Here is a 14,072-nt window from a genome sequence, read left to right as displayed (position 1 = left end):
TCTTGATCCTGACCCATATTCACGCCACACTCCTTGGGGGGAGTATTTGATTTTGTTGATTGTTGATTTTTCTTGTATTTCCTAAGCCTCTGTGAAACCCAGGTTGGAAACCACTTCTCAGGGTCCAGTGAGGGTAAACAGTATGTGGATTCATGGTTCATCATCTAGAGAGTACTTCATCTCCCTTTACATACACAGCACGGATCCCTGATTCAAAGGATCAGTAGGGTGTTTATTTCATTGGCTGGATTATTGGAGAGTGAACTCATTCTGTACACACACACACACACACACACACACACACACACACACACACACACACACACACACTACACGTAGCCACACATGTGCACACATACACATGTATATACTTGTAACTTTCCCTGTGGTCTGTCTTGCCTACCTCTCTCGTTCCTCTTCCTCCCCTCCCTCCTCCTTCCCTAACCTAATTTTGGTTGTCCCATGTAGCAGGGTTTATTCATCTTTATGATGGTGTAGTCATCCATTGTGTCCAGGCACTATAACCCATTTATCCTATTGCTGGGAGTAGTCATTTGGGCCACTCCCTTGCCCCTGTGCCTTGAATATTTAATGAATATTATAGAGTTCTTTACCCATGCCACGCTTGACCTATGCAAAATATAATGTTATTTTTACACACACTCTGAAGGAAGAAGAATCAGCAGTATCACTTGTATACACTTTATCTGGTAAATGTTTCCAAAGAGTTTTAAAAAGTGATTGCTCAAATTTATATCCTCTCCCACTGGTACTTAAGAATTTTAGGTACTCTAACCTAGTATTGTCATTCCTGTTACTATTTATTAGCCATTCCAGTGGGTGTGTGGAAGTATCAAATTCGAGTTATTTGGGTTTTAGCTAGCACACGAAATAACAGGTTTTATTGTGGCATTTTCATACACAACTTGCCTTTGTTGGTTACCCTGCCTCACTTTCTCCTCCACCCCCTTGGTCTCTTCTACTCTTTCACCTCTATAAGTCCCTTTCTGCATTCATTCCATGTATTCAGTTGTCCCTATCTTTCCTTAAAACTCTCATGGTTCTAGCTTCATGACCTATATCTACACACACACCCATATATATATATATATATATATATATAAGCTTGGATCTGTGTGTAAGAGAGAACATATCACCGTAGTCTCAGTATTTCTTAGCAGGCAGCTATATACAGTGTGGGTTCATGTCATTTGATACTATTTGCAAAGCGTGAGTTATACACTGTCGTTTTCCTGGCTCAGTCTTGACTTACATTTACTGTCTTGGTGTAATTGTTAGAAGGGCCTCTTTTACTCTCAACAACACTACTAGTTTGGAAAGCACATTTTATTTTCATTATATTTTAAATTTATCCTTTGAAATTAAAATATAGTGACTTCATTTTCCTCTTCCATTTTTTCCTTCAACCCCTCATGTCCCCCTCTCACCTTACTCCAGCTCACGTTCATGGTCTTTTTTTTTCCCCTTTAATCCTTAACATTACATACATATGCATAAATACCTAAGTGCTTCCTACTAAGTCTCTTAGTGTTACTTGTATGTATATGACCTCAAGACTGACCAATTGGTGTTGGGTAAAGCATCTGGATACTTACCCCTTAGACTATTTATCCCGCCCTCAGCATTCTTTAGTAGTTTGTAGTTATTTTTTAGGGGTGGGGCCTTGGTAGGGTTCTTCCTTCCATGGGAGCATGCCTACTGATGTTGTCACTGTCAGGTCTTGTTTAGGCAGCCATATTGTTGAGGCATCACTGTGAAGCTTCCCTGTCATTTCTAGCAGACACAATCCCACAGTAGACTTCCTGGCCCTCTGGATCTTAGAAACTTTCCCTGCCCTCCTCTGTGATGTTCCTTGAACCTTAGGTATAGGAGTTGTGTTGTAGATGTATTAACTGGGCTGGGTAACCCTATCGTTAGTTATTTTCTGTATTTTGACGAGTTCTGTTTGTGTTTTTCTGTAATGGTCTCATTTATTGCAAAGAGAAACTTCTTTCTCTTCTCTCTTGTCTTTTCCTTTTTCTTCCAATCTTCTTCTTTGTCTGTCCACCTCTCTCTCTCTCTCTCTCTCTCTCTCTCTCTCTCTCTCTCTCTCTCTCTCTGTGTGTGTGTGTGTGTGTGTGTGTGTGTGTGTGTGTGTCTGATTGTGCCATGGCCTACAAGTAGAGGTCACGACAACTTGCATGGCTCTACTTCTGCTTTCACATGTATGTGGGTCCTGGGGAATCGAACTCATCACGCTTGTGTTCTACCCTTCTTTTTTACTCTTTTCTGTCATCACACAGACACACTCTCTCTCTGTTGTATGCCATGAAGGAAATAGGGGTCTGATAGCTTTCGTTTGGAGCAACAACTTATAGAGCCATGATTTGGTGGCATGAAAGAACTAATGTATGACCCAGAGCAGTACAAGTGTAGAAGGAGACTCATTATAACGCTTGTCAAAGCTCGAAGGTAGACAAGGAAGACTGGGCAGATCCATGGACAGCATCAAGGACAAACTCTTCCAAGCACCTTTGGACAAGAGCTAATATCAGTCAAGTCTCTAATAGAGCTATGCAATGGAAGGCATTTGTGTATGTTTTTAAATAATTGCTTTGAAATTTCAGTTGGTTGTTCCTCCAGTAGAAACAGACACCGGTAATTTAAGGAGTGAGAACAGACGGCACACTGCTACCCCTCAATCTTTGCCTCTGCACTTTTGTTACACATGGATAAAACCAGGCCAGTCAACGGCATGCCGTTCTAACTGATTTTAATTAGTTTTCCACCAAATAAACCACATGAAAGGTAACTGTGAAAGAGTGCATCCAGGTGGAATTTGTAAGCGCTGTTGAATTTGGGGTTCCTAGGGCTTCTATAGCAAATAAAGATGGATTGCAACAGCTTTGATGAAAACATTCATGTTTTCCCCTTTATTATACTCATTAAACTCTTCTAATGTCATCTGGAAAGGTAGCACGCTGTTTGTGAACGATTAGAAGTTAAGCAACTTTTTGGAACATTAGAGATTGAATCTTTAGGCACCAAGTCTTCTACTGCTGAGTCGTATCCCGGACCCTATTTTATTTTCTATCAGAATTTTGCAGAAGATTGCAAAAAAGTGTTTCTCTTCTATGTATGTCTTTTAATTTGGAAAAGATATGAAATGTGTGTGTGTGTGTGTGTGTGTGTGTGTGTGTGTGTGTGTGTGTGTGTGTGTTTGTGTGTGTAGGTGCATAGGTCCGGTGCATACACATGCACATGTGAACACATGGGTCAGACTTCAGACAAGCTCAGCTATGGTTCCTCAGGTGCCATCCACCTTACTTTTTGAGAAAGGGTCTCTCATTGGCTTAGACATCACCAAATAGTTTAAGAAGGCTGGCCAGGGAGCCCCAAGGATTCATCTGTTTCCATGTCTTCAGCTCTGGGATTAGAAGCTTGGAGCACCATGTTGGTTTTCCAGATGTGGGCTCTAGGGCTCAAAGTCAGGTCCTAATTCTTGCAAGGCAAGCACTTTACTGACCATGTTGTCTCTTTAGGCCCCCAGATAATGATGTCTTAAGGTTCATGAGAACTTTGACTTCTTCCTTAAAGTAGTCTCTGCTCCTAGATTATAATCAACATTACAGAATTCACTACTCCTACCATTACTTATTGTGGGTGCTGTGTACACAATGGTAAACATTATGATCTCTATTTGGGCATGCAATTCATAGCTATAGTCATTATAATGTTGTTTAAAGATTATTAACCTAACAGGAATATGTTATAGACTTTTAAAGATGAGACTTCATTTATCTCTATCATCCAGCTCTCTCTCTCTCTCTCTCTGTCTATCTATCTATCTATCTATCTATCTATCTATCTATCTATCTATCTGTCTGTCTATCATCTTCCATCACAGTGCGGGGCCTCAGTATACAGTTACTAAACTATTTTGAATTGATACCAGGCTTTTTTTTTTTTACATGCATTAACTGTTGTTGTTATTCATTAGAACTCTCCTCTTGCTTATTGTCTACCACACTGTACTTCAAGAAGCTTCATTTTAGGTTTGATTCCACCTGTGTTTGTGTACAAAATCAAATCAAATCCATATACCTTAGAGTCATATGCCATTTTGTGCAGTAAAAATTGTCTAGTATTGTGTGGTAAAAGATTAAGGTTTTCTTAGGTGTAATGGAAAAAGTATTGATAATAATTAGTGATGTCTGTGAAGGATAGAGGCCAAGTTATGGGTTGCATACAAGCTATGTATCTGTGACCTCTTCTGTATACCTTAAGATCCAAACTTCACTCAAGGAGAAAGTAACAAAGGAAACCTTAGATTTACAGTGAGCAGAGATGAGAACAACCGAGAGTAAGTCTTCTTCACCATGATGCCTCTTGGGTGAGATAACTGGTGATATCCATAAAGAAATCTGTTTCTTTATTTGTATGACTTATTATTCCAGACACCCAGTATCTACCACAGTCATTCAATATTCAAATGAATTTAGATTGTATAATCTCTCTCTGTGGATCATCTAGTAACAAGTTTCTATAATTACCTGAGCCTTCTTTAGAGATGAGGTGATATTCAAACCACTTTACCTTCCTAATCCACGTAGGAAGATTAATTATAGGATTAGGACTTGAAGTTATTATCTCCTGTGCTGTAGAGAACAGATTTTGGGATGTCTTCATTTTAAGTTGCTGATGAGTATTCCCGGTGTGATTCTGGGTACCAGTATGTGGTTCTAAGCCTTAATTTTCTCATCTGTGGATTGGGGAGGTTTAAACCTATATTTTTAATATTCTTGGTTTAATTTGAGACTGATATTTGCCAGGTTTATTTCTACAGAAGATCTATCCTTTTGGCTGCTGTCTGCTTGTGGCATCTTTTCTTTAGGGGATTGGATAACTGGTTGATGGTAGGACCCTTGTCTCCTGCATCCTCATACCAGCATTTCTGTTGTGTTGACTCTAGGACAGAAAACTTTTACTAAAAGGACCTAGTTGAATGCATACATACATACATGCACACACACACACACACACACACACACACACACACACACACATGCATATATATATAACAAGTGTTGTTTGAGCATTAATTAATACCAGGCTGTGAGTTCGTGGAAGCAACTCACAGTTTGCAACGTGATTCCAAATCTGATACTCTGGACATGATTGATGTGATTGTTAGTGTTGTCAACTTGACAAAAGGTTAGAATCACTTGGGAAATGGGCTACTGGGCATGTTCGTAGGGTGTTATCTTGGTTGCATTTATTGAGATGGGAGGAGCTGTCCCCTGTAGGTGGCACCCCTCCCTAGGTAGGAGATCCTGGATTGTATGAGAGTGGAGACAATTACGTTGAGCACTAGTGTACATTCATTAATTGCTCCTTTTACTGAATAGCTAATAATCTGAGCCAATGCTTCAATCTACAGCTGTCCTGACTTCTCTACTGTGGTAACTTATAAGCTGAGGTGTGAGTTAAAATCTCTCCCCTGTGTTGCTTTTGTTGGAGTATTTTATCAAAGCAACAGGGAAAGCACTAAGACAATTAATCATGACTTATTGCTGCTTTTGGCATAGAAGAAGAAAGTCTTGAGTCAAAAATCTTACGGAATGTGCTTGGTAATTCTGATGTCACCCAGTACTTGCTGCTCAGTTAGTCATGGCAACGGTATCATGAAGAGGCCTGGAGGGAGGGTCAGGGAAAGGGTATATTTTCCTGCTCTTGCCACCTCACTTTCAGCAAGTTCCAGGCAAGAATGATTTTAGAGCTGTAAGAACCCAGAAATCTCAGTGTCCAGTCTGACAATACACAGAGAGAGCCACACATGCGTCCTGGTAACCCCCCCAAGAGGATTCTAATATTCATTCCTTTCTCCTTACACAAGCTGCCCTGAGACAGTGTAACTGGAGTTCTGACAATCCCTGGTTTGTGTCAGTGTAAGAGTGGTTTTAAATTCCAGATCCGAGAATCTACAAATCAGAGTGAGATTTGATTGGTGTGAGGTTAATGAGTGAATTACCAATATGGAGTCAGGCAAATGATATTATGGTATTTATTAGGGAGATGCCTTATTGACAGAGCAACCTAGCCAGCCAGCAGGGAGCGGAGTAAGTAGAACAAGCCGATGATCAAAGGGCAGAAGGGGCTCCCATGTGCGTGCCCCTCACTCTTAAAACTTCCTCATGTCACCCTGACTATGTCTTTATGGGTGTGGTCAGGCACACCTGTAGCCAGCCCGGAGCAGGTGTGGTTATGGTGCCCCCTATAATTCCCCCTTTAGTCTAAAAGAGGATTAAAACTTAATAGTGTAAAGTGTCCATAATTAACAATCATAAGGGTGAAATACAAGAAGATACAATAATCTGCTTATGTCACATCCTAACTATGTCTATTTTAACTAAACCCTAAAGTCATCTGAAAGAGGTATCCAAGCCTGGACACCTCCTTCCAACCCCAACCCTAATAATATGAAACTATCCCTAACATCATCCTTAGTGACAACCATGGGGGAAAGGGGGTGTAATATTCTCCAAGTTACTTCCTGCTGAAATGGCATGGCGATGGCCTCATGGGGTCATGTAGGAGGAAAATGTTAGTATAGTAAAAGTCTTGAGTGGATTGTATCCAGTCCATGTTTGATGGGATTTGCTTGATTGAAGATCTAGGTGAAGTCCTTAACTTGATTGAAGTTTTTGTGTTGATTGAAGTCAGTACTCGAAGCTCTGGCCGGAGTGTCAGTTGCCTGAAAACCTCTTTCTTGAGGTGGTACCTGAAAGGTGGTATTTTTATGAAGCTCCTTCGGGTAATTCTGATAGCCAATAAGTCTACTGATTTGCAAAGACACCTTGTTTGCCTTAGCATGGCAGCTAGGCTTTCTGTAATATTGCTTCCACCCCAATTCCCTAGTTCCTTTTCATGTTCCCTTCCTATCTTTGTGCCCTACAAGAGGCCAGGCCCTCTGCAAACATGACAGGTTCTGTGTAACACTGGGCTTTCTTATGCTCAAGCTTTAGCATCTGTGACTTCCTTACCAGATGTCTGTTGAATGAACTAACATCCTTCAAAGGCCAGTTTAATCTTCATCTCCATCTCTGGGTTTCCTGGTAACCACCCATCTGCCTCCAGAATTGACTGGTCCCTCTCTGCATTCCTATAATACATGGAACATTTTGTCCCTATTATAGCTGCAGTGACATATTTTCTACTCCCAGTATTGGCACAAACAGCTAAATAGTGGGATACGGTATTTTTAAATAGAACAGAGAATTTGAAATTATGTTTAGGCCTAATCTCTGCAGTTTTCAGCCAAGATAAAAATAATACTTATCATAATCAAGAAATACAGAAGTGAGTTTATAATATGGAAAACTCCCCCAAAGCTTCTCAGGGCAACAAAAAACTTTTCCATTCCATTTCCTTAGACTAATTCCAATTTCTGGAGGCGGCAACAATTAAGGCAAAATCAACAATTTTGATCAAATAATCCAAAACTCTATAGAATCGAAGAGGCCATTCCTATGTCTCTTGTCAGAAATCTCAAGGTTTGTTTTCTCTCACCAAAGATACATGTTTGCTTGCTTCTCTTGTATTCTTGCAGTGATAACCACAATTTTCAAATGCATATTTAAGCTTGCACAAGCTCATAGAGTTTCTGTATTCACCTTATACCTTGCCTTTTTTTTTTTTTTTTTTTTTTTTTTTTTTTTTTTTTTTTTTTTACTAAATGGTTTATCTTGGAGATTTACTCCATGCACATAAATGAGGAGACTTCTCATTCTTTTGTGTGGTAGGCTGTTTCACCACTATTAACGGTGCTAGCATTTACTTAGTTGATGGAAATTTAGCAGGCTGCTTACTTTTTGCTACTGTAAGTAATTCCTGAGTGTATATATATCACTTTTAGGGTACAAGAATAGCTGAGGGTAAGCTACTGAAATTGGAATTGTTGGTGTGCACATTTTTATATTTAATGGACATTGTCAACTGGTTCTTCATGAAACATATGTGAAGGATATGCCCAGTGCAAGCATATTGGGTGACCCCGAGTGCTACAAAGATTCTTTACTCTTTGCCACTCTGCTACTTAAGAAATAGCATCTCTTGATAGTTTTAATTTGCATATCTCATTATAACAAGACTGAATCTCCGTTCATGCAGTTACAGCTAATTACGCTTCCCGTGAATTTCCTTTTCAGGATGTATTGGCAAAACCTAATCAAATTTGTCCATTTCCCCCTTTATAGTCTCTGGGATTTGTTACATTTAGAAAGATGTTTAGCATGTAAAATAAGTTTCAAAAATATTTCTCTAACTTCAAAGTTTGTGTTATCTGGTCAGAACTACTGATTTTATTTTAATTTTTGCCTCCAGAAATTGAGATTAGTCTAGGCGGATAGAATGGGGAGTCCTTTGCTGGCCTGGAAATGTGTTTTAATTACTATATTGATACTTTTCCCCTATGCTAGAATTTCATCCTGGCTTGAATATTATTTGTTCTTGATATCTTCCTCAAGGGAACCAGTTTTAACTATTTTCAAAGCCTATGGTGTTCTTTTCTGTACATTGCTCATCAGTGTCATTTTTTTATTGTCTTGATAGTGATAGAACCTGGTATCTCATGCATCCTAAGCAGGGGCTCCACCACTGAGCAACGTCTCCAGACTCCTTTGGTACTGTTTCTGGTCCATTGTAAGCTTTTAATATGACCTTTCATTTATGATAATTTTCTCATCTGAGTGCTAAGCATTGGTGATTCTTCTCTCTCTTTTCTATGAATTGGTGTTACTAAGAAAATATCTCCTTGGCTTTGATCACACACTAGGCCAGGATTGTTGTTTGATGATGTTTATGTTGACATGTGATTACAATTCTCATCTATCACCACACATTTCACAACTCTGATTCTCTTGTGCTACCTCCAATCTAGGAGATTTTTGTTCATTTTTACTCCAGTAGTGCATGTCATGTTTGTCAACTCTCCTTGATAATTTTTTGTTATTTTGAGTCAGGTTCTCACTATATAGCTCTGGCTGTTCTGGAACACACTATGTAAACCTGGCTGGCCTTGAACTCACAGAGATCTGCCAGCCTCTGCTTCCTGAGTTCTGGGGTTAAAGGTGTGCACCGCCACTGCCCAGTGTTCCTTTATAACTTTTTTTTTTTTTTAAGATTTATCTATTTATTATAAATACAGTTTTCTGTCTGCATGTATCCTTGCAGGCCAGAAGAGGGCACCAGATCTCATTACAGATGGTTGTCGAGCTAGTGTTCTTATCCACTGAGCTGTGTTCTTTCATAACTTTTCAATAACATTTTTCATAGAGTAATGCTGTATTCATATGAGAGAGATGAAAACATTTCCTCACAAGAGCGGTGATATTCCTGGTTCACTGCAAGTTTTCCGGACACTCCGCCCTGTGCAAACTCACACAGTGCTTTTTGGCTTGGACTCTCTCATTCAGAGGGTCTCAAGCAGTGTGGCCACTTCCAACTTGGTGTCCCCCTTCCAACTACCTTTGATTGCCTTTCCTTGTGATGTCACAGAAGTTCCAGAGAACGTCTCTTCACTAACGAATCCTTGGACTATCCCAATAATTACACGGGGTGGATGGGCAGCTATTTCTACCTCCAGGGTATGAAATCTCCCCTCAAAACTGTGCTCTGCCATCTCTAGATCAAAAACCACAGGCGGCCCTTTGTATTTTCCTGAAACTTGACTTTAAGCTTGAGGCAGTTTCTTCCTCACACAGGAAGCCTAATTATTATCTGCTCCATTTCACAAACGAAAAGGAAAGCTCAACAAAATTAAATGGAGTCATCCAAGGGCACTTGATTAAGAAGGGCTGAAGCTGAGTTTAAGCAGGAGTTGTAACTACACTACAGGGTTCTTTGCTCCACAGCACATAGCTTTACAGTTATTTTTACACTATACATTGTGCTTTGTTCTCTGATATTGGTGTGATTCTCTCTTATCCACAAGACAATGCATCCCTGAAGCAAGTAAAACATGTTTTCTGTTTCTCGATTTCTAAGCATGCCATTTGCTTGAACATTACAGCTGAGGTGTCTGCCCTGGTGTTAGATGGGGGAGGGTGTCAAAGTGATAGCTGCTTTATCTAAGACACGGACAAAGCACTGTGGGAAAAGTGACTCCTGTGGAGTCCTTTCTCCATTTTGTTTCTGTCTGAAAAGAACCTGTAAACTCTGCCTTTGGTTTGGCGCTATGGCCTTCCACCTGTTTCCTGCTTGCCAGGCCTGGAGTAGTTACCACACAGAGATCTTACATTTAGGTTTTGTTGGGCCAGAAATTCAACAGACCCTACTGAATTCTTTCTGAAATTCTGGCTATGCCACTAGTCAGTCACCAGGTGAGCTAGAACTGGTCTGGCGAGCCTGGCACGCATGGATGCTACTATATGGACAGGTTGCTCCTTGGGGTGTGAACAAAGCTGGGAGGAGAATCCAGCCCTTTTCCAGAGAAGAAGGAGTAATAGAAGGAAGAAGAAAGGTGCACTACCTGACTGAATTCTTTGCTGAAAATACCAAAAGGGCAACATAAGCACCTAGATTTACATCCGCATTTTCCCATCCTTAGTCCCAACCCTGTAAAAAGACTTAGTCCCAAACAGGAGGAATCCCTAGATGGCTTCATTCAGGATGGCAGAGAAACGTTTATGTTTATCAGGAGAACCATTGTGATTTCCTCGACATGGGCCCAATCTCAAGGAAACACACCAAGAAACAAATCAAAACTTGAAGCCCACATAAAGACCAGTAGCTTGAAAAATTTATAGAGGTTTGAGAAAATACCCTTAACCTCTTTAACACATTATTTTTCTTCATGCTCCCTTCCAGGCCTCGTTCCTACATAGATCAGTTTTAAGAAGGCAGAGACGGGCTGGAGTGATGGCTCAGCCGTTAAAGGCTAGGCTCGCAATCAAAAATAGAAAGGCAGAGACAAGCTGACATTCTTAATAGTCATCTTTATTTACTTTACGTCACCAACTTTTCTTTTCCTTCCTAAGAAGTACTTTCATTTGAACTGCTGTCAACGGGGGAAGGGGCAGGAGGCGAAGCAGCCGCAAAGAGCAAAGAACCTGGAGGAAGAGCCGGAAGGAAGTAGCAGCAGGACTTCAACACCGGGCTCCAAGGACACCCGCTGCATGTCCGGTGGACACACGTTGGGTTTAGCTTGAAAGCGCCTGGAACTTCTCATTGACAGCCTGTAGGGCCCATAGCTGTTTCTTGAGGTTCTCTATTTCCTTCTGTAGCTCTGGACAACGGGGGCAGCACGGTATTCCATGCTGCACCTCTGGATCTGGGGGTGAGGAGCCCAGAGGTAGTTCCTGGTCACCAGAAGGTGCCGGTCTTCTAGGCGCGCCTTTCTGGCTCAGGGTCGAGGATGGAGAGTTTGCTGGGTCCTGGAGGCTTCTGGAGCTTATATCCCCACTGCTGAATTCCTGATGCCCACTCTGGCTAGGTGCCTCCGCCCTGTGTGTTGAGAACGCACCCTGAGAGCAGGGGTCCCTGGCTAACTCGGTGTCTTCTTTGGCTGCCACCTGTAGGTCCCTTGTCCTCTTTGCCCCAGATCTCTTCCCAGTGTAGAAGTTCTTGCACTGTTTGGGCCTCAAAGGCAGCAGGGAGCATTTATTGGACCTCCCAGGCAGCCCGACACCAGAGATTGGGGGGAAGGTGGCTGGCTCTGCGGGGGCTGACTTCAGTCTCTGGCCCCATTGATGGAAGGCCCTCCCCAGGGTGACAGTGGACGCATCCCACAGCGGTTTTTTCTTGGGGGTCATCTTCTTTCTAGGACTGGCCTTGGGCAGGACACTCGCCACAGGGGCATCGGGATAGCTGGGCTTGGCTGCTCCCTTACCCCATAAGGCTCCTCCTGCCTTTTTCTTAGAGGAAAAGCCTTCCAGTTCCTTCGAGGCCTGCCTTTCCAGGCTGGGGGCGAGCCCCCGCGTCGTAGAGGTCAGTAGCGAGGAGGACATCCGGATCAAACTGTCCCTGTTCTGGACGTTTGTGGGTCTGGCTACTTCTGGGGTCTCTGCGGGGCCACAGGTCTTAGACTGGACCCCGTCTTTGAGACAAATGGTCACCCTCATCATCTGCATCTCATTTAATTCCTCTGGCAACTCAGGTTCGGGAATGGAAAGGTGGGGATCCTCGCCCATCACCCCCCGACCGGCGGGGTTCTTCCTCGGGGTCACCCAGGCCCGGCTGTGCTCCAGTCCCTTGGGGAAGAGAGAGGTCGCAGAGGCTGACTTTGCCTCCTCGGAGCCGGAGCCCGAGCCCGAGCCGGAGCCATAGCCGGAGCCCGAGGCCTGCAGACCCCTCCTGCTGGGGCCCGGCTCCATCTCTGGCTCTGGCTCGACACAGATGCCCTCTGGGGATGCTTGCTCTCCGACTTGCGGTGACTCCAGGGTGCTCACCGGCTGCCCGATGGCCACTGTGTCTACACTGGTTGGGGAGAGGAAGTCCAAACCAACCACCTTGTCCTCCACTGGGGAATCTGGGTTCTCGTCCTCCCCGGGTACCGGGGACTCCGGCCAGCATCCGCCAGCCCAAAGCACCACCGAGGTGGACTCCGACGCTTCCAGCTGGGACACCAACGGGAAGTCGCCCGCGTTGGGAGCCAGGAGGCTGCCTTCCCCGTCGCTGCTCTCATCAGGCCCTGGGGCAGGGCTCAAGCTCTTGGTTTGGTCTCCTCCTTCTACATAAAATCCATCTTCTGGAACAGACGCCTCCTGGGCAGAGTCCATACTGGCAGTCCCGGAAGCGGAAGTAAAATTCCAGGAAGACCGTTGCTCGCCTCACTTTAGATGCAAGGTGCAATCTCAAAGATGCAGGAACATTTCCGCGGGGGCTGCACTTGCTATCCCAGCACCCAGCGTTTTCTAGGATGACTCGTTTTCTCCTAAAAATTTTAATTGCATCACACACACAAAAAATCTACTGAACTTTAATAACATACGTTTATCACATTTGTGTGGCCAGGCTTTAAGGCTTCCTTCCTTCCTTCCTTCCTTCCTTCCTTCCTTCCTTCCTTCCTTCCTTCCTTCCTTCCTTTCTCTCTTCCTTAGGATTTTCTTAGGATTCAAAATAAATAAAGACATTCCATTTCCTGCAAACTGGCAGATTGTGAGTTTCCTAATAGGCTTTATCTGAATCAGGCTTTCCTGAGGAAATGATGATGTTTAAGCCAGAACAAACACGCTTCTCTTGGAATGTGGCTCCTTTGTGCAATACTTGGTTTCACAGATAGGACCCAGCACACAAGGCTTGCCCAAGACTCGATTTCCATCTTTCCAGCCCTTTCCAAAGAGAATTCTGTATATTACTACAGATACTTTATCAGCTGGAAAAAAGAATCCAAAATACCACCATTCCTCCATGGACAGGCGTGGCAGGCTATATCCTAGCAAGAGTTGTACTTCTGTCAGTTGTAGGATGTGGAGTTTGCACTGGTTGCTCTCTTTTTTCCTTCCTTCCTTTCTTGTCTTCTTCTTTCCCTCCTTCCTTCCTTCCTTCCTTCCTTCCTTCCTTCCTTCCTTCTCTTACAATAAATGCCACAATAAGTTCATTCCTGTGAGAGAGAGAGTGTGTGTGTGTGTGTGTGTGTGTGTGTGTGTGTGTGTGTTTGCTAAAATATTTATTTCACAGGGATTGTGTAGAGTAGGGTTATGTATGGAGGATAAACAGTTTCAAACTTAAATTTAACCAAATAAAATTTTGGACATAGGATGACATGTAGCCCAGGTTGTCCTCAAGCTTGCTCTATACTGTGACTATGATCTGGAATTCTAGATTGCTCTGCCTCCATATCTCCAGTGCTACTAGGATTATAGGTCTGTGTCACTGTGCCACATTTATGTGGTCCTGGAGATCAACCCAGCGCTTTGCACATGTTGGGGAGGCAAGATACCAAATGAGCTATGTCCCCAGCCCTAATGGCATCTTCAGCAGTTTTGATGCATGCACATTCTTAAATTGCTCCAAGAAGACTTAGCTGTCCCTGTTTCTCTAAAGTGGGGTGGGGCCATGATTCCCACATGATA

General features: G+C 42.9%; 1 protein-coding gene across 1 annotated transcript; it reads right to left on the bottom strand.

Annotated features, from left to right (window-relative positions):
- Nucleotides 1-11,198: 11,198 nt before the first annotated feature.
- Nucleotides 11,199-12,776, bottom strand: LOC100765409 (Uncharacterized protein ENSP00000382514-like). Its single transcript, XM_027431700.2, has one exon. The coding sequence runs from the start codon at nt 12,774-12,776 to the stop codon at nt 11,199-11,201; it is 1,578 nt and encodes a 525-aa protein (XP_027287501.1).
- Nucleotides 12,777-14,072: the final 1,296 nt, after the last annotated feature.

This window comes from Cricetulus griseus, chromosome 10 (assembly GCF_003668045.3).
Source record: "Cricetulus griseus strain 17A/GY chromosome 10, alternate assembly CriGri-PICRH-1.0, whole genome shotgun sequence".
NCBI classification, from domain to species: domain Eukaryota; kingdom Metazoa; phylum Chordata; class Mammalia; order Rodentia; family Cricetidae; genus Cricetulus; species Cricetulus griseus.
The sequence above is the reverse complement of the archived record's forward strand: the minus strand, read 5'-3'. Positions and strand labels throughout refer to the sequence as shown.

What these genes read in the sequence shown, in the direction of transcription:
- LOC100765409 (XM_027431700.2), bottom strand. Translation starts at nt 12,776, where the DNA reads ATGGACTCTGCCCAGGAGGCGTCTGTTCCAGAAGATGGATTTTATGTA.